Source organism: Prionailurus bengalensis, chromosome E1, assembly GCF_016509475.1.
Source record: "Prionailurus bengalensis isolate Pbe53 chromosome E1, Fcat_Pben_1.1_paternal_pri, whole genome shotgun sequence".
Taxonomy (NCBI): domain Eukaryota; kingdom Metazoa; phylum Chordata; class Mammalia; order Carnivora; family Felidae; genus Prionailurus; species Prionailurus bengalensis.
Window position 1 is genome coordinate 42174808 of NC_057347.1, and position 22210 is coordinate 42197017.

At 57.4% G+C, this 22210-nt stretch overlaps 2 protein-coding genes across 5 annotated transcripts; one reads left to right on the forward strand and one right to left on the reverse strand.

The window, feature by feature from the left end:
* The first annotated feature begins 4705 nt into the window (after nucleotides 1-4705).
* On the forward strand, nucleotides 4706-11895 carry GRN (granulin precursor). 4 transcript variants are annotated; one of them, XM_043584716.1, is made up of 13 exons: nucleotides 4706-4908; nucleotides 7840-7984; nucleotides 8110-8235; nucleotides 8344-8428; nucleotides 8913-9025; nucleotides 9122-9257; nucleotides 9378-9472; nucleotides 9684-9807; nucleotides 10095-10192; nucleotides 10283-10528; nucleotides 10758-10991; nucleotides 11082-11312; nucleotides 11409-11895. In XM_043584716.1, exons 2-13 carry the CDS (start codon nucleotides 7847-7849, stop codon nucleotides 11544-11546), a joined length of 1764 nt encoding a protein of 587 aa, XP_043440651.1. In that variant the 5' UTR covers nucleotides 4706-4908; nucleotides 7840-7846; the 3' UTR covers nucleotides 11547-11895. The 4 variants fall into 4 exon arrangements, with proteins under 4 accessions (XP_043440651.1, XP_043440648.1, XP_043440649.1 ...); XM_043584715.1 differs by having other exon boundaries at nucleotides 4786-4908; nucleotides 9360-9472; XM_043584713.1 differs by having other exon boundaries at nucleotides 4785-4908; nucleotides 8913-9257.
* Nucleotides 11896-11992: 97 nt separating this feature from the next.
* Nucleotides 11993-22018, reverse strand: FAM171A2 (family with sequence similarity 171 member A2). The gene is made up of 8 exons (XM_043584712.1): nucleotides 21781-22018; nucleotides 18226-18453; nucleotides 17904-17996; nucleotides 15293-15451; nucleotides 15030-15209; nucleotides 14798-14914; nucleotides 14550-14676; nucleotides 11993-14012 (listed from the first exon to the last, which is right to left on the reverse strand). The coding sequence occupies exons 1-8, from the start codon at nucleotides 21896-21898 to the stop codon at nucleotides 12527-12529; spliced, it is 2508 nt and encodes an 835-aa protein (XP_043440647.1). The 5' UTR covers nucleotides 21899-22018; the 3' UTR covers nucleotides 11993-12526.
* Nucleotides 22019-22210: the final 192 nt, after the last annotated feature.

Below are 22210 nucleotides of genomic sequence, written 5' to 3' on the forward strand. Positions count from 1 at the left end.
CCCCACTTCGGGCTTTCTACTGTCAGCGCAGAGCTCACTTCGGATCCTCTGTCGCCGCCCCCTCTTCCCTTCCCCTGCTCTCTCTCTCTCTCTCTCTCTCAAAAATAAACAAACATTAGAAAAAAAACCATAAACAAGGATAACAGACAAATGACGGATGGAGAGTAGATATCTGCAACATATAAAATATCCAGAATACATAAAGAGCTCCCACAGTTCAACAGGAAAAAGACAAACACTGAAGAAAAATAAAGAATAATGTGATGGTTAGTTTTATGTGTCAACTTGGTGGATGTTTTGGGGTGGGATTCACATTGAAATTGATAGATTTTGGCTAAAGCTAGTTGCCCTCCATAATGTGAGTGGGCCTCATCCAATCAGTTGAGGGCCTGAATAGAACACAAAAAACTGTCCTTTCCAAACAAGGAGAAATTCTCCAGTGCTGGCCCACACTTCAGATTTTGGACTTTTCGCTTCCATAATCACGTGAGTCAATTCTATATAAATTTATATTAAATCTCTTTCTACATACACATCAATCGGTTCTGTTTCTCTGGAGAACCTAATACAAATAAGAACAGGCAATTCACAGAAGAAATATATATGCAGAATATGCATATGAAAAAAATGCTCAGCTTCCCTAGAGATCAAGAAAATGCAGATAAAACAGCCATGGAATATCTTTTGTCATTAGATTGGCAAAACATCTTTTTTTAACGTTTATTTATTTACTTTGAGAGAGAGAGAGAGAGAGAGAGAGAGAGCAAGCAGTGGAGGGGCAGAGAGAAAGGGAGACAGAGAATCCCAAGCCGGCTCTGCACTGTCAGCACAGAGCCCAATGCTGGGCTCAAGCTCACAAACCGTGAATGAGATCATGACCTGAGCCAAAATCAAGGGTCAGATGCTTAACTGACTGAGCCACCCAGGTGCCTGGCAAAACATCTTTTAAACTGGCATATTCAGGGGCGCCTGGGTGGCTCAGTCGGTTAAGCGTCCGACTTCAGCTCAGGTCATGATCTCACGGTCCGTGAGTTCGAGCCCCGTGTCGGGCTCTGGGCTGATGGCTCAGAGCCTGGAGCCTGCTTCCGATTCTGTGTCTCCCTCTCTCTCTGCCCCTCCCCCGTTCATGCTCTGTCTCTCTCTGTCTCAAAAATAAATAAACGTTAAAAAAAAATTTAAACTGGCATATTCAATGTTGGTGAGTATCTGAAAAATAAGTTCCCTCAAATAGTGTGACTGGGAGTGTGAACGGGAAAAGAATTAAAGCAATCTGGCAGCAAGATTTCAAATGTGCACATCCTTTACCTAGCAATATTACTTTTAGGGATTCAACCTCCATTTGAGCACTTGGAAACATGTTCACACATATTTATTGCATAATTATTTGTAACTGCAAAAAAATGGAAACACACAAAGGTCCCTTAAATGAGACTGGTTAAGTAAACTATGTAGCATCTATAGTGGGAACGTAAAGCCATCCCATGTTCATGAATAGGAAGACTTAGTAAATATTATGTTGGCAGTGCAGCCCAAATTGACCTATAGATTCAGTGCATTGCCTATCAAAATCTCAGCTGTCAGAACAGAAACAGATTCTAAAATTCACATAGAAATTTGAGGGACCCAGAATAGCCAAAACAATTTTGAAAAAGAAGTTGGAAGACCCCCGCTTCTTCCAATTTCAAAACTTGCTACAAAACTGTAGTAATCAAGACAATGTGTATAGGCATGAAGTCAGATGTATAGATCAATGGAATAGAATTGAGAGTCCACAAATAAACCCTCACATTTTCAGTCAATTGATTTTTTTTAATTTTTTTAAGTTTATTTATTTTTGAGACAGAGAGAGACAGAGCATGAACAGGGAAGGGTCAGAGAGAGAGAGGGAGACACAGAATCGGAAGCAGGCTCCCCATCAGCCCAGAGCCCGACACGGGGCTCGAACTCACGGACCGCGAGATCGTGACCGGAGCTGAAGTCGGACGCTTAACCGACTGAGCCACCCAGGCGCCCCTCAATTGATTTTCTCAAAATTAAAAATCACAAAGTCTGGCCAAAGGGGCCTGGGAGGGCTCGGGGAATGGGACAAATGGGGATGGACCCTTTGATGTCATATCTCTTTGTGACTCTAGAAGTTTCTTTTCAGTTGCTTCTTTTCAGTCTTCCCTGTTCAAAAAATGATGCACCCTCCTTAAAAGCAAAAAGCAGGGGCGCCTGGGTGGCGCAGTCGGTTAAGCGTCCGACTTCAGCCAGGTCACGATCTCGCGGTCCGTGAGTTCGAGCCCCGCGTCAGGCTCTGGGCTGATGGCTCAGAGCCTGGAGCCTGTTTCCGATTCTGTGTCTCTCTCTCTCTGCCCCTCCCCCGTTCATGCTCTGTCTCTCTCTGTCCCAAAAATAAATAAACGTTGAAAAAAAATTAAAAAAAAAAAAGCAAAAAGCAGAGGGAGAGAGATTCCTAAATTGGAGGGCTTAAAGACACTGGAGTATTTCTTGAAGAATGTGAAAGATGTTCTGCAGTTTTGGGGGGAACTGTACCCTATCCACTGAAGTAGAATTTCACTGCACCCATTTTAACAAGTAAATGCATTTTGCTTATAGTAAATATATTTCACATTTCTTTGCCATAGTAATCAAAATAACTGCATGTGATTCAGATTTTTCTAAAGCTTGGACTCATACATTGATTATTAATTACCTTGTCCTTTGAGAGTGATACCCACAGGGCGCACCGACTTATCCAGGACCGTTTGCCCCTACACCCAGTGTCTCCAGGATGTTAAGCTTCTAAGTCCTTCAGTCTGTCTTTTGCATTTTGTTTCTGTTGAATGCTTTTAATCCGTGCTCAACTCCAAGTGACTCCTTCTAGAAACGTCCGTGCACACATCCCCTGGTATTTCTATCATCTACTGTTTCTGGGAAGTCGGGTAACATGTATTAAAAATATATGAGATAAGTGGGGCACCTGGCTGGCTTAGTTGGTAGAGCATGAAACTCTTGATCTTAGGGTGCTGTAGAGCCCCACGTATGTGTGTGTGTATGTGTATGTGCATATATGTATACATATACATATATAAAATAAGACAAAAGAAGCTGTGTGAAGGAAACTTTGAGCTCTTTCGTGGAGACGGTTTATGATCCTTTTAAGAGGGTTTCTCAACCTCAACACTACTAATATTTCAGGCAGAATAATCTTTGTGATGGGTGTCGTCCTTTGCATTAGAAGATGTTTAGCAGCATCCCTGGCCTCCGCCTACCAGATGCCAGGAGCACCTCTCCCTTGTTGTAACAACCCAGAATATCTCCGCACACTGCCAAATGTCCCTGGTGTGCAAATCGCTCCTTTAAGGATATTTTTCGTGAGACTCATTTCAATCACTCTATTTTTTTTCCTCCCGCGTTTATTTTTTACATGGTTCTGTGTAGTTGTGATTAAGAGGCTCATTTATTGAGTAGCCTAACATTTCATGAAAGTGAAAAGCTTTGTTAATGGAAGCGTGAGCTATACTCCTTTGCCTCAGGATATACAGGGAGGAAACTGCACAAAGGCCACGAGCAGGCAAAGAGTAGTCTTGATTCTCAGCAGGAGCCTCCATCGTTCCCCAGACCTCTAGCCCCAGGCTGAGCACCGCTGCTACACAATCCCTCCACCCTGCCACTCCCCCACGGCAGACTGCCACCACCCCTAAGTTGGGCTGTTTGTCCCCTCTCCCTGCCTCGCACTCAGCTCAAGCTGTTTACCCTGCAGTGCCCTACTCTGTATAACCAAACATGGCCCTTCCTCCCAGGCCTGGAACGAGGCTTTCTCTGGGCCTCTCCTCTCCCCTGGTGCATCTATCAACCTCCTCGGCCTGAGCCAGGTCCTTTGGCACTGGGCGCCTGGCTTTTTTTGCTGGCTAATCTGTTCCGTGTGGTCCACTTCTCTCCTCACCGGCCATGTCAGTTCCTGGAAGGCAGGGCTGATTCAAACAAGGAATCCATTTCTACTATGCACCCACCCCCAGCCCAGCCTTGTGCCAGGCACCCAACAGCTCCTCGAGCCCACAACGTTGAACTTGGCATTTAATCCCTGCCCAAGGCTGCTCTTCCCATCTGGTTTCCTAAAGCTCTCCCCCCACCCCCACCCCCGCACCCCTGTCTAGGCACTTCTCCAACCCCTCCCCACCTGCCAGTTAAAATCCTCCCAGATTCAGCTCAAAAAGGTGCCCTTAAGGTGGAATTAAGTCTTTTCCTCCCTGCCCAGAGCCAGCCTATCACCTCTTCCCTACACACATCTGTAACACCTGGCACACGACTTTGCATTTTACGTTAGATCTAACGTGAGCCTGTCTCACCTTCTCCACCCACTCACACCCCGCTGCCAGCGCCCTAAGGAAGGGGACTGAGCGCTGTTTATCCTTGCCCTCCCAACTCTCTTTCAACTCCTTTGGGGCCTGGCTGCCCAGCATTTAATGAGTTTGTTGAGCAGAATAGAAACAGGTGCACGAACGTCCCTAATCCAGAAGCTGACATCCCGTAAACGTCCTTGAACGCACTGTGTAAGGGGTAGCTCCCTTGTTGGTCAATGTCTTCAGACAGGCACTGTCCCACCTTGGGGCAAACTCTACCAGGCGCCCGCAACCCTGCCGAGCCGGGCCCGGACGTCACATGATTGTCCAATCACATGATCCCGCAAAAAAGTGGGGGAGGGTGGGAAGAGAGACGTAGGGAGGGGGGGAAAGAGAATTGAGTAAGAAAGCAGCACAGCTTTTCAGGCTGGCCCCGCCTCTACATCGACCAATAGCCAGTAGAAGCCCGACATTCAGGACACCTGGCCAATGGAAATTGAGGTGGGCGGGCCATCGCGCTGCCAGGCCCAAGTCCGGGAGCTTCCCGGCCGCGGCTACCCAGAGAGCGCGGAGCGAGTCGCAGGTAAGGAGGGCGGCCGCGCAGATCTCTCGCTTGCTTCTTCCCAGGGGTTCGGCCAAGCGGACGAGAGGCTTGGGATTCCTCCAGAGTTTCAGCCGGGAGGCAAGAGAAGACTGGCTTAGAGAAACTCCTTTGGGGATTTCCGATGCACTGGAGACAGTTTTAGGGGGTGGGAGTAAGCAGTGACTGCAGTGACCCACGTGAGAATGGGGCTCTCTCCCTCTCCAGCATCCTCGGGAGCTGCAGCCCTTTCCCCCAAAGCTGGGGCCACTCTATTCTTGAGCCGGCTCCGGCCGCGTCCCGGTGCTGGTGGTGGTGTTGGTGGGTGGCCCCTGGGCGCCTGGGAATGAGAGAGGCGTCGGCCCTTGGTCCGGGAGCTCAGAGAGCTGCGAGTGGGCTGGCGACCCTGGTTCTTTCAAAGATAGCATGGACTTGGGAATGGTGACTGAACCCCTGGGTTGTGTCTGACTCTCCCTTACTTCCTCTGGAGCGGGGTGGAACCAGCTAACTTCCGCCTCTCTCGGCCACTTTTCCTGCTCGCTCGCAGTTGGGTTCCCTCACCTTTTGGGAATCTGTCTCCTGACGCTCGGAGTTGGGGGCTGCCACCTAGTGGAAGATGGCAGAGCTGGGGGTTTGAAGAGGCAGGCTCCTGTCCTCCCTCTCTACTGTGGGCTGGGGGTGAGAGAGGCTGCCATTCAGAACCCTACTGAGACGAGTTAGGCCCCTTCTTACCCCCATCCCTGATCCTGAGTGTGTACGCGCGTCTGTACATTTGTATTCACTAGAAGCATTCGCTATATTCCCTAACCTTAGGATACCAAGAACGGAAAGTATGTGTAAATAAATCACTAGGGTGTTCAATGGTCTGAGATCTGTGCAGACAGCACCCCTTTTGGCTTAAGCCAGGGTAGTGGGTCGGCCTATGAGGGGTTGAGGTTGGACTCCCAGGAAGTAGGTGGGACCAGCTATGGATGCCTTGCCTGGGAGCTGTGGGTGTTGGTGAGAGGGTGAAAGGGGCCAAGGTCCAGGATCAGCCAGACAATGGCCTCCTGGGAATGGTCTTTGAACTGGGAATGGGGCACCGAGGAAAGCCAGGTGAGGGAGAGAGGGTGCCAATGACTGGGCGAGTGTAAGTCCTCGCCACCCATAGCGTGCAATGTCCACTCACAGACTCATGGGGAAGCTGAGGCCCAAAGGCAGGAAGCTACTTTTGAGGCTCTCACAATCAGTGGTGGCAATTCTAGGACTAGCATTCAAGTGCAGTATCCAGGCAGCCCCTGCCCTTGTCGTTTGTTTTGTCTTGTCCTCCTGCTCAGAAAATGCTTGTCTCCCTCCTCTGCTTGGACCCCAGGCCTCTAGTCTCCTGGGATTGGGGGGTGGGAGGGGGGGGGTCCATTCCTGGGCACTGTCCATGGTGCCACTTTGTGAAACAAACCCAGGTCCAGTATGCTTTGGAGCCATCAAAGCCTGTCATCTCCATGACTTGATATATGACATGGGCATGTTACTAAACATTTCTGAGCCTCAGTTTCCTCCTTTGAAAAGTAAAGGAAATAATTACTGCTTTGGATGGTTGTTTCAGAGAAGAAAGAAAATAATATAGTGTAACTGGTGCACGAGAGGGTCAACAAACATTACTGTTTTTGCTCCTCTAGGCTGGGTAACATCTCCTGGGCCCATCCCATTGACCTAGCAGGGCTGGCTGAGCTTGGGGAAAAGTCATTAAGGAAGTGAAAGGCCCCACAGAGATCGATGATCGTTTTTTTCCACTGTTGCAGCTGGGTGGGCACATGGGGTTCTCTCCACAAACTGCTGAGTTTCGGCTTTGGGGTAGGGGGAGAGGCAGGGGTTGGAAGTGGTACGTTTGAGGAGCCTGAAAGGGTCCAGTGGTGTTGTGTGGCCCCTTAGAACACAGGTGTCTCAAAGGCTGGCCCAGTCTGTGCATCCCCTTCCCTGGGTGGGGTGGAGACAGTCAGTGGGCAGGTGTGGCCTCTGGGGAAGGCAGCTCAGATTACACTGGCTACCACACTTCCCGTTTCACAACTTTCTCAACTCATTGGTTTCCCATATCATCATGTGACACCCCTCCCTTGCCCCCAACAGGCCTTGGCAGGTGTGACCACAGCATCAGACAAGGAGGCATCTGGAGGGTCTGGCTGGGGAAGTGGAACCCTTGCTTTTCTTCAAGGGGGGACTCCCTCTTTGCTCCCCAGCTCAGTCTTCCCATGACTACTGACACCTCCTCACCCCCTGGAGGTGACCCATGTCGCTACAGATCAGATCCCCAAATTTTCCTTTCATATGCCTACATTTTTTTTTCCTAAGACTTTATTTATTTATTTTTTTATGTAATCTCTACAGCCAACATGGGGCTCGAACCTGCATCTCTGAGATCAAGAGTCGTATGCCCTACCGACTAAGCCCCCCCACACCTACATCTTTACACACTTGCCCACAGAGACTGAGGCATCTGGCCACGTTTGGGGGACACAGGTTTTGTTTTTTTAATGTTTTTATTTTTGAGAGAGACAGAGTGTGAGTGGGGGACGGGCGGAGAGAGAGGGAGACACAGAATCCAAAGCAGGCTCCAGGCTCTGAGCTGTCAGCACGGAGCCCGACGCAGGGCTCGAGCTCACAAATCGCAATGTCATGACCTGAGCCAAAGTCGGACACTCCTGACTGAGCCACCCGGGTGCCCCAGGGGACACAGGCTGACACATGTACCTGCATCAGTATTCATGCTCATCGCTGTACGTGTGCTGGTGCACGTGTGACACATACACAGGACACATATAGGGCGCGCATCTTTTTTCCCTCCTGGATAACGAATTGTTGGAGAAGCTCAGACAGTATCCTGCCTGGGCTGGACTGGCCCCAGAATCAAGGGTCACCTGGGCTCAAGCCAGTTGCCAGATGCCTCTTGGTGTTTTGCAGGCAGACCATGTGGACTTTGGTGAGCTGGGTGGCCTTAGTGGCAGGGCTGGTAGCTGGAACACAGTGCCCAGATGGTCAGTTCTGCCCTGTGGCCTGCTGCCTGGACCCAGGAGGAGTCGGCTATAGCTGCTGCAGTCCTGTTCTGGTGAGTGCCCTTCTGCCCAGGTGAGAGCTGGCAGCCTGGGATTTCCCAAAGGGTCATCTTAGCTTGGCTAGAGGAGGGGGCCGAGCTTGGGTCCTTCAGTTTATCGCCTCCTCTTCACTTTCCAGGGCAAGGGGCCCACAGCGCTGAGCAGGCATCTGGGCAGACCCTGCCAGGTAGATGCCCATTGCTCTCCTGGCTACTCCTGCCTCCTCACCATCTCGGGGACCTCCAGCTGCTGCCCATTCCCAGAGGTGAGGGTGCTATTAGCCCAAAAGAGGGGCTCAAGTCTGCACACAGACGTTTCCTCCACTCACCCCAGGTAAAAAGTCCTCGCCAATGCAGGCATCTCTGTCCCACAGGCTGTGTCGTGCGGTGACGGCCGCCACTGCTGCCCACGGGGCTACCACTGCAGCGCTGACGGGCAGTCCTGCTTCCGAAGACCAGGTGCGGCAGGGGTGGAGGTGGAGGGTGGGCAGATGGGTGGTCTGTGGAGGCTGGACTGCCCAGGAACCCAGCCATCTGGGTGACCTGATTCCTGACCTTGTGCCCTCATTCCTGTGGCATCTGTACTAAGCAACGCCTTTGCTCTGGACAGAAGGGCACACTAGGCTAGGAAGGGGCAGGAGACAATGCCAGCCTCCAGGCCCAGGGCCAGGCATTGTGAGGGTGGAGAGACGCCAAGCTGGGCTGGTTTAAGGCCAACGCAGGCAGTGGATGCCCCTGCCCTGTGCCGTGTTGCTGAGGCAATGAGTGGCTTGTGAGGAGAGTGGGTTAGGAGTGCCTGGGAGAACACCCAGCCCCAGTGCCGGCCCCCTAGTCCCCTCCCTCCCCCCGAGCCCACAGGCCCTGGTGCCAGCCACTCCTTCAGTGATGGGATAATGGCTTTCACTGACTGGGTTGGCAGAATCCTGGGTCATCCTGTCCACAGATACCAACCCCTTGGGTGCCATCCAGTGCCCTGATGGCCGGTTCGAATGCCCCAACTCCTCCACGTGCTGCACTATGCTAGATGGCTCCTGGGGATGCTGCCCCATGCCCCAGGTACAGGCTTGGGAAGATGGGGGGCGGCGGGGAGCAGTAGGGTCAGAGCAGGGGACTGGAAGGAGCCAAGACAGAATCAGAACCATCTCTTGTCAGGCTTCTTGCTGCGAAGACAAGGTGCACTGCTGTCCCCATGGTACCGCTTGTGACCTGGCTCATGCCCGCTGCCTCACGGCCACAGGGACCCACCCCCTGGCAAAGAAGATTCCTGCACAGAGGAGTAACCGGGCAGGTTAGGGGATGGGAGAGCATCGGGTTGGGGGTTGGAAGTGGGGCAAGGCCTCATCTGGCTCCCAGCTGGGGAGAAGTTCCCCACCGCCTTGGCTGCCCACGGGCCTCTCTCCCCTTCCAGTGGTCCTGTGCCCCGATGCACAGTCCCAGTGCCCTGATGGTTCTACCTGCTGTGAGCTGCCTAGTGGGAAGTATGGCTGCTGCCCAATACCTAATGTGAGTGAGGGGCTGTGTGCCCACAGCCACCTGGCCTGGACACCTAAGCACTCCAGGGGGTGGGGCCGGCCGGCAGGCTGTTGGGAGCCTGGCCGCTCGGGATGCATGCCACCCCCTAGTGGGAGACTGAGGCAGCATCCGCTGTCTCCTGGCTGCTCCCCGAGCTGACGGAGACTCCACGTCACAAAGACCTTCTCCCACCTCCACCCAGGCCGTCTGCTGCTCGGACCACCTGCACTGTTGTCCCCAGAACACTGTGTGTGACTTGGTCCAGAGTAAGTGCCTCTCCAAGGAGAACGCTACAGACCTCCTCACCAAGCTGCCGGCGCACGCAGGTACCAGAGTCTGGCCACAGACCCCATTCCGCCTGCACCATGCACAGGAGCTCTCCACCAAATTGTTCCAGGAACAGATACGGGGGGGGGGGGGGGGGGGGCTGATGGCCACAGGGCAGGTACAGGCCTCTTCCTCCACACTGGCTATTGCCTTAGGATCACTGCTGTGATCCTAAATGTACTCCCCATCCTCGGCATCTGGTTCTAGCTACGGAGCCAGCAAAGGGTTGGGTACCCCAAGGGTTCCCAGTGCCACTGCTGACCTGTTCTCCTTGCATTCGTCACAGTGCAGGAGGTGAAGTGTGACATGGAGGTGAGCTGCCCAGACGGCTACACCTGCTGCCGCCTACAGTCGGGGGCCTGGGGCTGCTGCCCTTTTGCCCAGGTACCCAGGAGTAGTGGGTGGGCTGGACTGAGCAGAAGGTGGCAGCCAGCTAGGCCCCGGTGCCCACCGTCCCCTGTCCATCTGCCCTAGGCTGTGTGCTGTGAGGACCACGTACACTGCTGCCCGGCTGGCTTCAAATGTGACACAGCAAAGGGTACCTGTGAACAGGGGGCCCAGCAGGTGCCCTGGATGATGCAGGCCCTAGCCCGCCTTCGCCTGCCGAAACCCCAAGCCGTGGAGAACGATGTCCCTTGTGATAACATCACTAGCTGTCCCTCCTTCAATACCTGCTGTCGACTAACATCTGGGGAGTGGGGCTGCTGTCCTGCCCCAGAGGTGTGTGGGTACGGGGGGGACAGTGTCTTGGCCTGGGCGGGTAGACGCCTGTTGGCTTTGTTCTTCTGTCGCCTGTCTGGCCCGCAGGTGGCACACCAGCTCTGTGAGACTGTGTCCCAGCCGGAGGAGCTGGGAGTAGGAGAGGGAGTCCGGGTAGGCAGGGGGCTTCCCGTCCCACATAGTAGCTTCCTAAACCATCCTTATCTGCCACTCCCCTACCCCCCTACAGGCTGTCTGCTGCTCAGACCACCAGCACTGCTGCCCCCATGGCTACACGTGCTTGGCTGGGGGGCAGTGTCAGAGGGGGAACAAGGTGGTGACCGGATTGGAGAAGATGCCTGCCCGCCGGGCTTCCCTGTCTCACCGCAGAGACATGGGCTGTGACCAGCACACCAGCTGCCCAGTGGGGCAGACCTGCTGCCCAAGCTTGAGTGGGGGCTGGGCCTGCTGCCAGTTGCCTCACGTGAGTACCCTCCCGCCTGCCTTGGACAGGAGAGCGGAGCCCTCCTGGGGAGAGGGGGGAGAGCCTTTAACGCCACTCTGTCCCTCCCAGGCCGTGTGCTGTGAGGACCGCCAGCACTGCTGTCCGGCTGGGTACACCTGCAACGTGAAGGCCCGATCCTGTGAGAAGGAGGCAGACTCTGCCCACCTTGCTGCCCGCCTGGCCCGTGGCCCTCACGTGGGTGTGGGGAACGTGGAATGTGGGGCCCGGCACTTTTGCCACAATAACCAGACCTGCTGCCGAGATAGCCGAGGGGGCTGGGCTTGCTGTCCCTATCGCCAGGTCAGTGCCAGCCCCCTCCTGCCCCCACGGGGCTGGGTATCCACGGGAGCTGGGTCCTGCTGTGTCCAAGTCTGACTCCCCCCTCTGGCCGTCCAGGGAATCTGTTGTGCAGATCAGCGTCACTGCTGCCCTGCTGGCTTCCGATGTGGGGCCAAGGGAATCAAGTGTCTGCGCAGGAAGAGCCTGAGCTGGGACATGCCCTTGAAGGACCCAGCCCCGAGACAGCTGCTGTGAGGAGAGACTGAGGACTGAAGACACTCTGCAGCCCTCGGGACCCTGCTCAGAGAGTACCCACTGCTCAGGCCTCCCCAGCACCTCTCCCCCACCAGATTCTCCCGATTCCCCGATTCTGAGTCCCCCGCCCATCATGGGAGGTGGGGCCTCAATCTAAGGCCTTCCCTGTCTTGGGGAGGGCTGTGGCGAAAGCCATGTTACAAGCTGCCATCCCCTCCCCAGTTTCCATGAACCCTGTGGCCAGGTGCTCTTCCCTATCCACAGGTGTGTGTTTGTGTGTGTGTGTGTGTCTGTGTGTGTGTGTGTGTACGTGTGCGCGCGCTGCAGTAAAGTTTGTACACTTTCTTAATAGTGTCTGATTTTGGCCACCCTGCCTGCCCCACCATGAGCAAGGGCCCCCATCCCCTGTCCACATTCCCCAACCCCACAGAAAGACCCACACGGAGTTAATCTCACCAGTTTTATATTTGCCGTTACCCACAGCAATCCCATCACATTATCCCCTAGTCCCCAGAGCCGCCCCCGCCACCAGCCCTGTGACCTCATAGCCCAGAGGTGGGCTAGTCAGCAAGCAGCATCCCCTCCCCTCCCTGGGGTCCACAGAGAAGGCCCCCTCCCTTCCCAGCCCTCACACTAGCTGCTGAGGCCGGTTGCCCCTCCTGCTTTCCCACAATAGATCTTTCTATGTACAGCCACGTTTATACAGGCACTGCTTCCCCCCACCCAGCCCTCCTTCCCCAGCACCTCCCAATGGGAGTCTGGACCCCTCCCACCTCCCGGTCGGAGGTCGACACGGGTCCCTCCCGAAACATTACCCAGCACATACCACTGGACAGCTCCGCAGGCCCCCGGGCACCTCTCCAGGAGGGGGACTGAAGACTAAGAGCGAGGGCCCCCGCGGGCTCCGGGGGCACGCACCCTGGGGGCGGGCCCGGGTGGAAGGGGCGGGGGCGGAGGCGGGGCCGGCCCGGGCGGAGCCGCTACTTGACGTTGAACACCATAAGCGGCCGCTCCTCCCGGCGCTGCCAAGGGCTCTTCTTGTCGCCCGCCTCGTCGCCCACCTCCGCCCCCAGCTCGTCCTCCGGGCTGGTGAGCGAGTCGCGCCGCAGCTCGCTGGCGCTGCTGCGGGAACTGTCCCCGCGGCTGCGGCCCCGACCCCGGGGTACCGTGGCCGCCCGGCCCTCGGGCGCCGCCACTTCGTCCAGCAGCGGCGTCAGCGAGTTGTCCTCGGGGGAGCAGAGGCCCGTGCGGCTCTCGCTGCTGCTCGGCTCCGTGTCCTCGCTGAGCGCCAGGCGCGGGGGCGCGGGAGGCGGCGGCGGCGGCGGGGGTGGCGGCGGGGCGGCGGACGGGGTCCGCTCCCGCTCCCGCTCCTCGCGCAGGGGCCGCCGGCGCGCAGGCCGCGCCTCGTGGACGTCGACGCCCGAGTCCAGGCTGGCGTCGGTGCTGCGGCCGCCCCCGCCCGCCTGCAGGTCGATGTAGGAGTGGCGCACTTGCGAGTTGGAGCGCCCGTCCAGGGACACAAACCAGGCGCGCGGGTGAGGCTTCACGCCCAGTTCGAGCAGCTTCTTCTCGGTCAGCGCCTGCAGCTCCCCGTTGAGCTGCGCCATGGTGGACTCGTTGAACAGCACCGGGATGGTGACCGAGCCACTGACCGGCGCCGAGCGCCCGCCCCCCCAGCCCTCGCCGCCGCCGCCCCCGCCGCCCTCGCCGCCCGCGCTCGAGTGGCCCTGCATCAGCGGGCGCTGGGGGTCGGGCGGGGGGAAAGGGCGCGCGGGGCCGGGGCCCGTGCCCTCCGGCGGGGCTGGCTCGTCGCCCGCCCCCGCTGCGCCCGCCTCGCCGCCGAGGCGTACGTAGTGCGCGGGAATCACCAGGGTGGGCATGACGTTGCGGTAGACGCTGTCCTTGAGGTGGTCGATGGAGCCGCAGAAGATGAGCTGCCCGGCCTGGCTGAGCGACGGCGGCCGCGCCAGCTGGTCCACCGACTGCGACAGGAGGAAGTCGGGGGGCTTGCTCTCGGCTGCTCCCTTGTGGCCCAGGTAGTGCTCGAAGGGCGGCGGCGGAGAGGGCGGCTCCTGCAGGAAGGCGGGGGTCGCCGAGCCCCCCCGCCGGTACTCCTCTAGGCCTGGCTCCAGCCCGCCGGGACCCTCGACGGAGCGGGCGCCCTTGAGCCCCGCGCCCTCGCCCCCGCGGGCGCCCCCAGGCTCGGCGGCCGGGCGGCTGGCGGAGCGCGGCTTGGCGCGGAAGAAGTCGTCCCGGGAGGCGGCCAAGTCCCGAGAGCTGGAGAAGGCCGAGTGCAGGGGGCCTGGGGGCGGAGCCTCAGGGTCTCCCGACGAGGCGGGCTCCAAGGGTCCCCCACAAATGAGGTGGAGCTGGGACATCGAGGTGGCCTGGTCTCGTTTGTTACCATCAGAGGGCCCGGACAGCTGCAGCTTGCGGTGCTGTTGCCTCGGCTTCAGGCAGCGTCTCCTGGAAGGTATTGGGGGGCGGGACCTCAGGAAAGCGTTGGGGGCCTGAGCTGCTCCCTCACCCCATATTTGCAAGGCGAGGGTTGAATATAGTTGGAGGGGTGGGGAGAATGCCTGAGACTCAGGAGAAATGCTGGGGAACCCAGGTGGGCCTGGGGAGAGGTCTGTGGAAAGAGCTTGGGTGTCTGTGGGTGTCCTTCGCTTGTAGGAGGCGCTGTGGGAACCTGGGGGGAGCACGTAAGCCAACCAGGGCCACGTCTAGCCTGAGGCGGGAGCGGCTGCCGACCGTCCCTTTGGAGGGGCCTGGCCTGTGGGTCATGCCTCCCCCCCCCCCCCCCCCCCCCCCGCCACGTCTCTTCAGCCACCAGTCTCTCAGGTCTGTGCATGTGCACTGGCGGTCCTTTCCTGTCAGTGCCTTGAAGACTGGAATTGTATTTTATGCATCTTTGGGGCCCAAGCGCCCAGCCCAACACCAGGCACAGAGCAGGCTTCTGTCCGCATGGGATGAGGGGAGGTTGGGGGATTGGGAGGCACTCACCGGCAGTAGTAGATGAGGAGACACAGCAGAATGAGCACCAGCAGGGCCAGCGCTGCCAGGATGGTGAGCAGAAAGATGGTGTGGTAGGTGCCGATGTCCTGGATGCCTGATGTGATGGTGACCAGTCCTGTGCCAGGCAAGGGCTTAGCATTCCAGGCATGGACGCCCTTCCTACCTTTCAGGAGTCTATGCTCCCCACCTCCCCTTCCCCCACTGCCCCCTGTCCCCACTGTCCCCCCATCTCTCACCAGTGGTGGGGGAAGCCATGGCAGCTGCCCAGTACCCCAGCTGGGGGGAAATGAAGGTCCAGTAGAGCTGCCGGCCTTCCTTCCGGATCACACCAGTGCCGTTGCGTACCCACAGCCCTGGAGAGGCGGGAGTTTCATGAAACTCAATGCCACTCTCCTCCCCCCCACCCCCCCAGCTAAGTCCCTCTTTCTTCCCCCAAACTCCAGCGGCTGCACCCCTTGAGGCACTCACCACTCTTGGGGTCGAACCTCCAGGCTGGAATGCTGGTGCCCACAGTAAGGGCACGAGGCTCGGAGGGCACAGGCAGGGACAGGTGAATGGGGCCTGAGAGTGGCACTTCTGTTCCGTTGCCTGTTAGTAGGTGCACGCTGACAGCAGCCAGCGGCATCAGCTCCAGCCAGGAGCCATTGCCTGGGTGGGGGAAGGAGACACAGGGCTGAGGGGTGAGTCCTGATGGGAGGAGGACATCCCTTCCATGCTGACACCCAGCATACCTGAGCTGGAGGCCTCAGTGCCCAGGAAGGCAGGGAAAGCACGCATTTCCTGCTGGGTGCTGGCGGGTGTGAGCGAGGCCCAGAGCTGGCTGTAGGTAGAGCTGACCGGCAGGCGGGCAGCCCGGCGCTGGAACTGCACCCACGGCTGGGAGCGGGCACCTGGATGGAGAGGGGGGCCTCCTGTGGATTGGCCAGGGACAAGGTTCCCCAGGGACCACAGCAGAAAGCAAGTATCCGAGGAGAAGGGAGCTACTGGTTCAGGCCACTTGGGAAGGTCAGGGAGGGTTGTGACTTGGGGAGAGAAGTGGGCATTCATAGAATGTTAACCTGGAAAGGAAAAAGGACACGGACCTGAAATCTAGTCCTGGCTGTGTGACCCTGAGCGAGTTCCTTGCTCTCTCTGAAACACTATTTCCTCATTAACCCATAAAATGCTGAGGTTCAGGTCCTCAAACAGTTACTATTGACTACTGTGTGGCAACACTGTGCTAGGTGCTAGAGATACAAAGTTGAATAAAACACAATCCGCAATTCCCTGCCTTCAAGTTCACAGTCTTGTGCAGCACTGTCCATTTTGGTACCCATCAGAACTTTCTGCTGTGATGGATGGAAATGTTCTCTGTGCTGCCCATTACAGTCCCCATTAGAGACACATGGCTATTAAGCACTTGAAAGGTGGCTAGTGTGACTGGGAAACTGGATTCATTTTTCATTTTTTTTAATTTAATGAATTTTTAATCTATTTAAAGAGCCACATGTGGCTACTCACTACTACATTACACAGCTTAGGTCGTGTGTGTGTGTGTGTGTGTGCACGCGCGCACGTCTGTCTGTCTGTCTGTCTGCCTGTTTGGGGGTGGAGGGGGCGTATAAACAGAATTCCAGTACAGTGTGGTCGTCGCTAACATTTATTAAGCTTTAAGATATACTGGACACTGTTCTAATCAGTGTTAACCCCTATGATTAGTACAACAGCCCCTGAAGTAGGTGCTTTCATTATCAACCCTGTTGTATACATGCAGAAATGAAGGCAGGAGAAGTTTAGTGACTTGCCCAAGGTCACAATCCTGGAGCCTAACTGAAGCCCAGGAAGCCTGGTGCCAGCCGAACTTCTCAGCCCCTTAACATCATACCTTGCTATTAAAATACGGTACAAAGGCCACTCGGCCCACCCAGCTGGGGTAAGTCCTGTGGAGTCTTGCATGGTGAGTAAGACTCCACCAGGAAATAGGATATAAAGGGGCCTCCAGGAGAACGGACAAGAGAAAGGCCCAGAGGCATGGGGCAGTGTGCTGGCTGGGGACCCCAGGTGACTGAGTGGCACGTAGGCCCCACAGGGCACAGTCAGCTTTGTGAAGGACTTGAGAGGCTTGACTTTGAAAGCAGTGGGAGCCATGGGAGGGCTGTAAACTAGGGGGCAACAAAGAGATAATTTGGCATTTTGTTATTTTTTAATTATTTTTTAAAGTAGACTCCACACCCAACATGGGCTTGAACTCACAACCTTGAGATCGAGAGTTGCATGCTCTACCGACTGAGCCAGCCAGATGCCCTTTGTGTGCATTTTACAAACCTCCAAAGACAGTTTTTAGGAGCCTCTGGTTCAGGACCAGGGAAATGAAGGTAAGCAAACAAGTAACTTGGGAACAAGGGCACAAGCTAAGAATATAAATTGGAGGGGGTGGGGGTGGGTGTCCTTCTGTCTCCAAAATCCACTGTGGCTCCCTGGTACGAGCCAGATCAAACAGTCTGCACCAGGCACGCCACCTGCAGAGCCAGACCAGAGCATTCCCTGCACCCTCACTGTCCACTTCTGCCCCTGCATCTGGATTCCTCTCCAGTGAGGGCGCCTCCTTGCTCCCCCTTCAACTCCCAAGCCCACATGGTCCATAGCTCCCGTCCCCAAATTCTCTTGCCCTGCTACACTCACAGGGTAGAGTTGTCTCAATACTAAGGGCGGCTGCCCTCTACTCCACGGCTCTACCTGCTTTGTAATTAGTTCAGGGTTCGCGGGGATCTGTTTGTCTTCCTACTTGTCTGTGAACTCCACAAGGCAGGGAGCGGGTTCTTTCTTCCCATTGTTCCCCAGCACCAGACACAATGCCTGGCGCAGCACAGAGACTGAAGCCATGAGTAGACAGATACCACTGTGGGATTTCTCCAGGCCTTGCACTTGACAGTTGTCCAACAGCTATGGAATGACCCCCTCGCAGCCTTCTAACATAACCAAGCACCCAGTAGGTGCACAAGAAGTACATGTAGATCCACCAGTGAAACAGGTGGCAGGGAGTGGGGATTCTAATGGTAGGAGTAGAGGGAGAATAGAAATCACGAGAAGCCCCAATAATAATAAACATTTATTGACCACCCTCTGTGCTGGTTTTTTTTTTTTTTTTTGCATGTTTGATGATATTTAATCCTTACTTCAATCTGATCACATAGATACTATCAATATCCACATCTTACAGAGGAACAAACTAAGGCTCAGAGAGGTTAAGGGACTTGCTCAAGGGCATCCAGCTAATCTGTGGAAGAGTGGAGCTCTCTACACCCAGGTCAGGGGGGGAGGAAGAGGAGCTGGTATGAGGTAGGGGGGAAAGAGGAGCCTTACCAGGAGAGCCCAAGAGGATGTGCACCAGGTCCTCATAGAGGATGAGGGTGGCCGGCCGCTCGGGAAGCAGGTAGAGGCTGACTGATGCATACACTGTGGGAGGGGTGGCCTGTCAGCACCAGAGAAAGCTCCCCCCAAACCCCAAGGCCGGGCACTCCATCTGAATCCCAGTGACTTCATCTTCCTTCAGCCCCCTCTGTGTACCCCTGCCCGGGCAGCAGCTGCTGGAAAGTCTGCCCCCTCCACCCCCGGGGACTATTTTGGGAAGGGGCTGATGGGGTCAGCTGCTGCCCACCCCCCCTCCACCTGCCCCTGCACTCACAGGGCAGCTTGTCAACACGCCAGGGCACAGAGTTGGTGAGAAAGCCAGGGCGAGCAGCAGTGACCAGCACCCAGGTGCCCAAACGGTAGCTGAGGGGCAGTATGGCCACGCCCTCTGAGTCCGTGGTGCCAGCGGCAAGCAGCATCCGGTTCCCAAACACATCCACTGAGGCCCGGGCCAAGGGCACCAGCTCCCCGCTCACATACACCTGCACCTTGATCAGGATCTCTGTGGGGTGAGGAGAGTGAGGAGGAACGGGGGGAAAGAGAACTGGAGGGAGCCCCAAGATCAGAGGAGGGGGCTGTGGGTTAGAAGCAGCTTTGGGGTCCAGGTGAGACAAGGTTTCCTAAGAGTCGGCATTGGTAGGGCCCTCATTTAAACCTCACACCAGCCTGTGAGGTAGGGGGTGCTAACACATGCACTTTTTCCACATTTTAACATTTCTGAACTCAGATTATGCCTACGATTGATGATGTCATAATTACAATTGGCAGCATTTTTTTCTTTTCTTACTGGCACATGAAATAATGGTGCGTCTTACAGTCAGTGATGTATTAGACTCATCAAATATGTTCTTAGTCCATTTTACAGATGAAGAGGCTGAGACTCAAAGTTTAGACACTTGCGTTGCAGTTAACGGGAGACCTGGGATCCAAACCTGCAAGTATGACTCTAGACCCAAATTCTTAACCACTGGACCCTATGGGGCACGTGTCAGGGAGGGGAGAGGGCTGAGGGCTGAGAAAGGAGGACTAAGCAGAAGACCAAGGGTCTGCAGATGGAGAGGAGAGAGACCAAGATTCAGCCAATGAGAAGGGGAGGGAGGGAGGCTGGGTCAGAGTTTTGGTTCTGAAGAGAAAGCTGAGAAAGGGGACACTAGGGAGCTGGTCATTCCCCTCATTCATTCTCTTCCCAGAATCCTTTGCACAAGCTTGTTTCCTTTCAGATTTAGGGACTCACCCCAAGCCCTAAGCCCAACCGAGTACCTCCCTAACCCCTCCCCCCTCACAAGTACTGCCTGCCCCCTCCCAACTGGTCAGCTACAAGTCAGTCACCATGGCAACGCCCTCATTCCTCCCAGGAGATGGGCAGAGAGCTGGGGCCCTGGCAAGGGGAAGGAGATCGGGGGGGGGGGGGGGGGGGGGGGGGGCGCTGACCCAGGCCCAAGGGAAACTGGTGTGGAGAGGGCTGAGAAGGGAAGTCCAAGTTTTTTGCTTTCCAGCCACCTCTGCCCCTGGACCCAGGACAGCTTGTCCAGGGTGGGCCTGCAGGTGTCCTGAGCTCAGACAGAGTGACCCGGTAGGGACCAGGCCTGGAGTTGTCGTCATGGACTCCCCAGGCAGCCTCTCTGATCCGTAGTACCATCTACCTCTCTCCACTCAGCAAGGTCCCTCCCTCAAGAACATACCTCACCCCTACCTTGCTGCTAATAATGGGAGGAGGTTTCCATACCTAGAAAGGTACAGAGGCCGCACTGCAGGGCCCAGAAGATGGGTGGGGAGTGGGTTAGGTGCTGGAGAGTCCAACCTAGGAGAGTCCAAGTGCCCTGGAAGCTCAGGGCAGCAGGGCATGGGGAGGTAAGGGGGACTCATGGGTGGAGCCTGACACTCAACAGTGACAGGTGTCTTATCTCAGGCTTCCAACCCCGAGCCCAGCGACACGCCTGGCCCTGGCATCCCATCCAGCTGTTCTCCTGAACCCACCTCCCTCACCCCTCCCAGGCCAAAGCCCAACTTGGCAGGGTGGGTGCACACACTTGACTCTTTCCTACTCTGCTTTTCCCAGGAGCTGACAGTCTCCCTGCCCCTCCTCCACTACCACTCAGGAGGAATTCTGAGAAGCCAGAGGGGCTTGGCTACTCCCCACCCCTACCCCCGGCTAGGAGCAGCTGGATGGAGCAGCTGGGAAGAAGGGACCCAGGAGTCTGGAATATGGTCATTTGAGGGAATGCTTTGGGTTCTAAGGGCCAGAGCCTCAGATGAGGGGAAGGGGCCCAAGGAACACGACGGGGGTGGGTGGGTAGGCCTGAAGGAGACATTGGTGGGAAGGGGTGGGCAGGTGCCTAGCAGATTCTCTCCCCGCTTCCCCTCAACCTGGGCTCTCAGCCAGTGGCCTGGGAGAGCCCTCTATCCTGGCTCTATTCCAGCCAAAGCCCTGGGCCCCCTCCCCTGGGGTACAGGACTTGAAGGAGAGGCTTCTTGAGAAGCCAGGGCCCCTTCCTATCCATCAAACCCTCCTCTCCTCCCGCAGAGAGCAGGGAAGACTGAGGCCAGAGGTGAGCCTTCCCCATTTCTCAAGCTTGGCATTCCATACAGTATCCGCCTCTCCAGGCTTCAGCCCTGCCTCATTCCAGGAGGATATCCGACCCCCTGCCTTCATCCGGACCCCACTTCCCTCATCCAGACGCCCCCCCACACCCCCCCACCCCCGTTTTTCCTGTCAGCTCCTTGGTGGGGAGATGAGGAATGGAGAGCACCGTTTTGGGCAGGGACGGGGCCCAGAGGCGATAGAGGAAACAGTAGCTGGGGTGGTGGGGCAGGAGGCTGGAAGGTGGGCGCAGGGCTGGAGTGGGCGAGGCCCTGAGAACCCAGGCGTCGGTAGGGAGTCATGGTCTAGCTCTCCCACCCTCTCCCGCTGCAGGAGACCACCCCACCCCCCACCTCACACACCCACCTGGGCCCGTGAGGCGCCGGGAGGCTCTCCTCCACCGCGATGGAGAGGTTAGATGAGGAGGGGTGACCTGGGGGAGGGCTGGGGATAGGAGTGGCCGGAGGCCTGCTGGACGGGAACCCAGGCACCTGCCCTCCTAGCCGGCACAGCCCACAGCCAGCTAGCCAGCTCAGCATGGCTCCGCCACCACAGCCCTGCCATGCGCTTTGGCTGGGAATCACCAAGTACCCCTTTTTCCAGATCCCCCCAAACTGCATGCCCTCCCCCCTCAAGGTTTGACAGCGTTTCTTTGGTACACCCCCAATTCTGAACCTGGGGGGCCGGCCGGGGGCTGTCAGGCTCCAGAGCGAAGAACCCCATTCGAGCAGTCAATCCGCCCACCGCCTCACCCACTCCCCCTTCTCCCCTCCCCCCTTCCAACCCAGCTCCAGGCGCCCAGCCCCCGTCCGGGTCCAAGGTGGCAGCCGATGCTGGCGCCCCCACCCAGCCCGCGTCGGGAACGAGGAACCCGCAGGGGGCTGCGGAGCGGGCGCCCGCCCCAGCCCGCCCCTGGGCGGGTGTCTTCGGTAGACAATGGCTCAGGCAGCAGCGCCTCGCGGACCAGGAGAGAGAAAAACAAGGCGAGAGGGGGAGGCGGCGCGGAGCCTGGGGACCCCCGCTCTCCCCCCATTGTGTCTCCCCGAGACCCCCGCCCTGGCAGTCTCCCTCTCCCTTCCTCCTCTCCCCCGTAAGCGCCGACCCGAAGTCGCCTGGCTCCCCCCACCCAAACCCACGGAACAGAGTACCCCCCCAATTCACGAGCGCCGCGAAGAGGGGGCTGGCGGGCGGGGGCCCGATGGAGGGGGCGCAGGCCCGCGATCGCTGCCCCTCCTGGCCGAGACTCACCCTGCGGGCTGGGGGGCTCCGGCGGCGACTTGCCGGGAGCCCGGGAGGCGCCGCCGAGCAGCAGCCCCAGCAGCGGCAGCAGCCGCGCAAGGACGCTGGGGCCACTCGGCGGCGGCATCGCGGGGCTCGGCGGGGCCCTAGCGGCCCATGGCTCCCGCCCGGCCCCGCTCGGCCGGCCCCGCTCAGCCCCAGCTCTGCGCCGCGCCGCGCCGCTCGGGCTCCCGCTCTGGCTGCGGCTGCCGCTCAGCGCGATTGTCTCCGCCCGGAGCCGCCGCCAGCGCCCCCTGCAGGCGGCGCCCCACCCCGCGGGCCTGGGGCGCCGCCCCCTCACCGCCCAGCTCCGCACGCCGCCCGCCCGCCCTGCCCGCCCTCCGCTCACCCTGCAGCCCCGACCCCGCGCTCCCAGACCCAGAGCTGCAAGGGAGTGCAA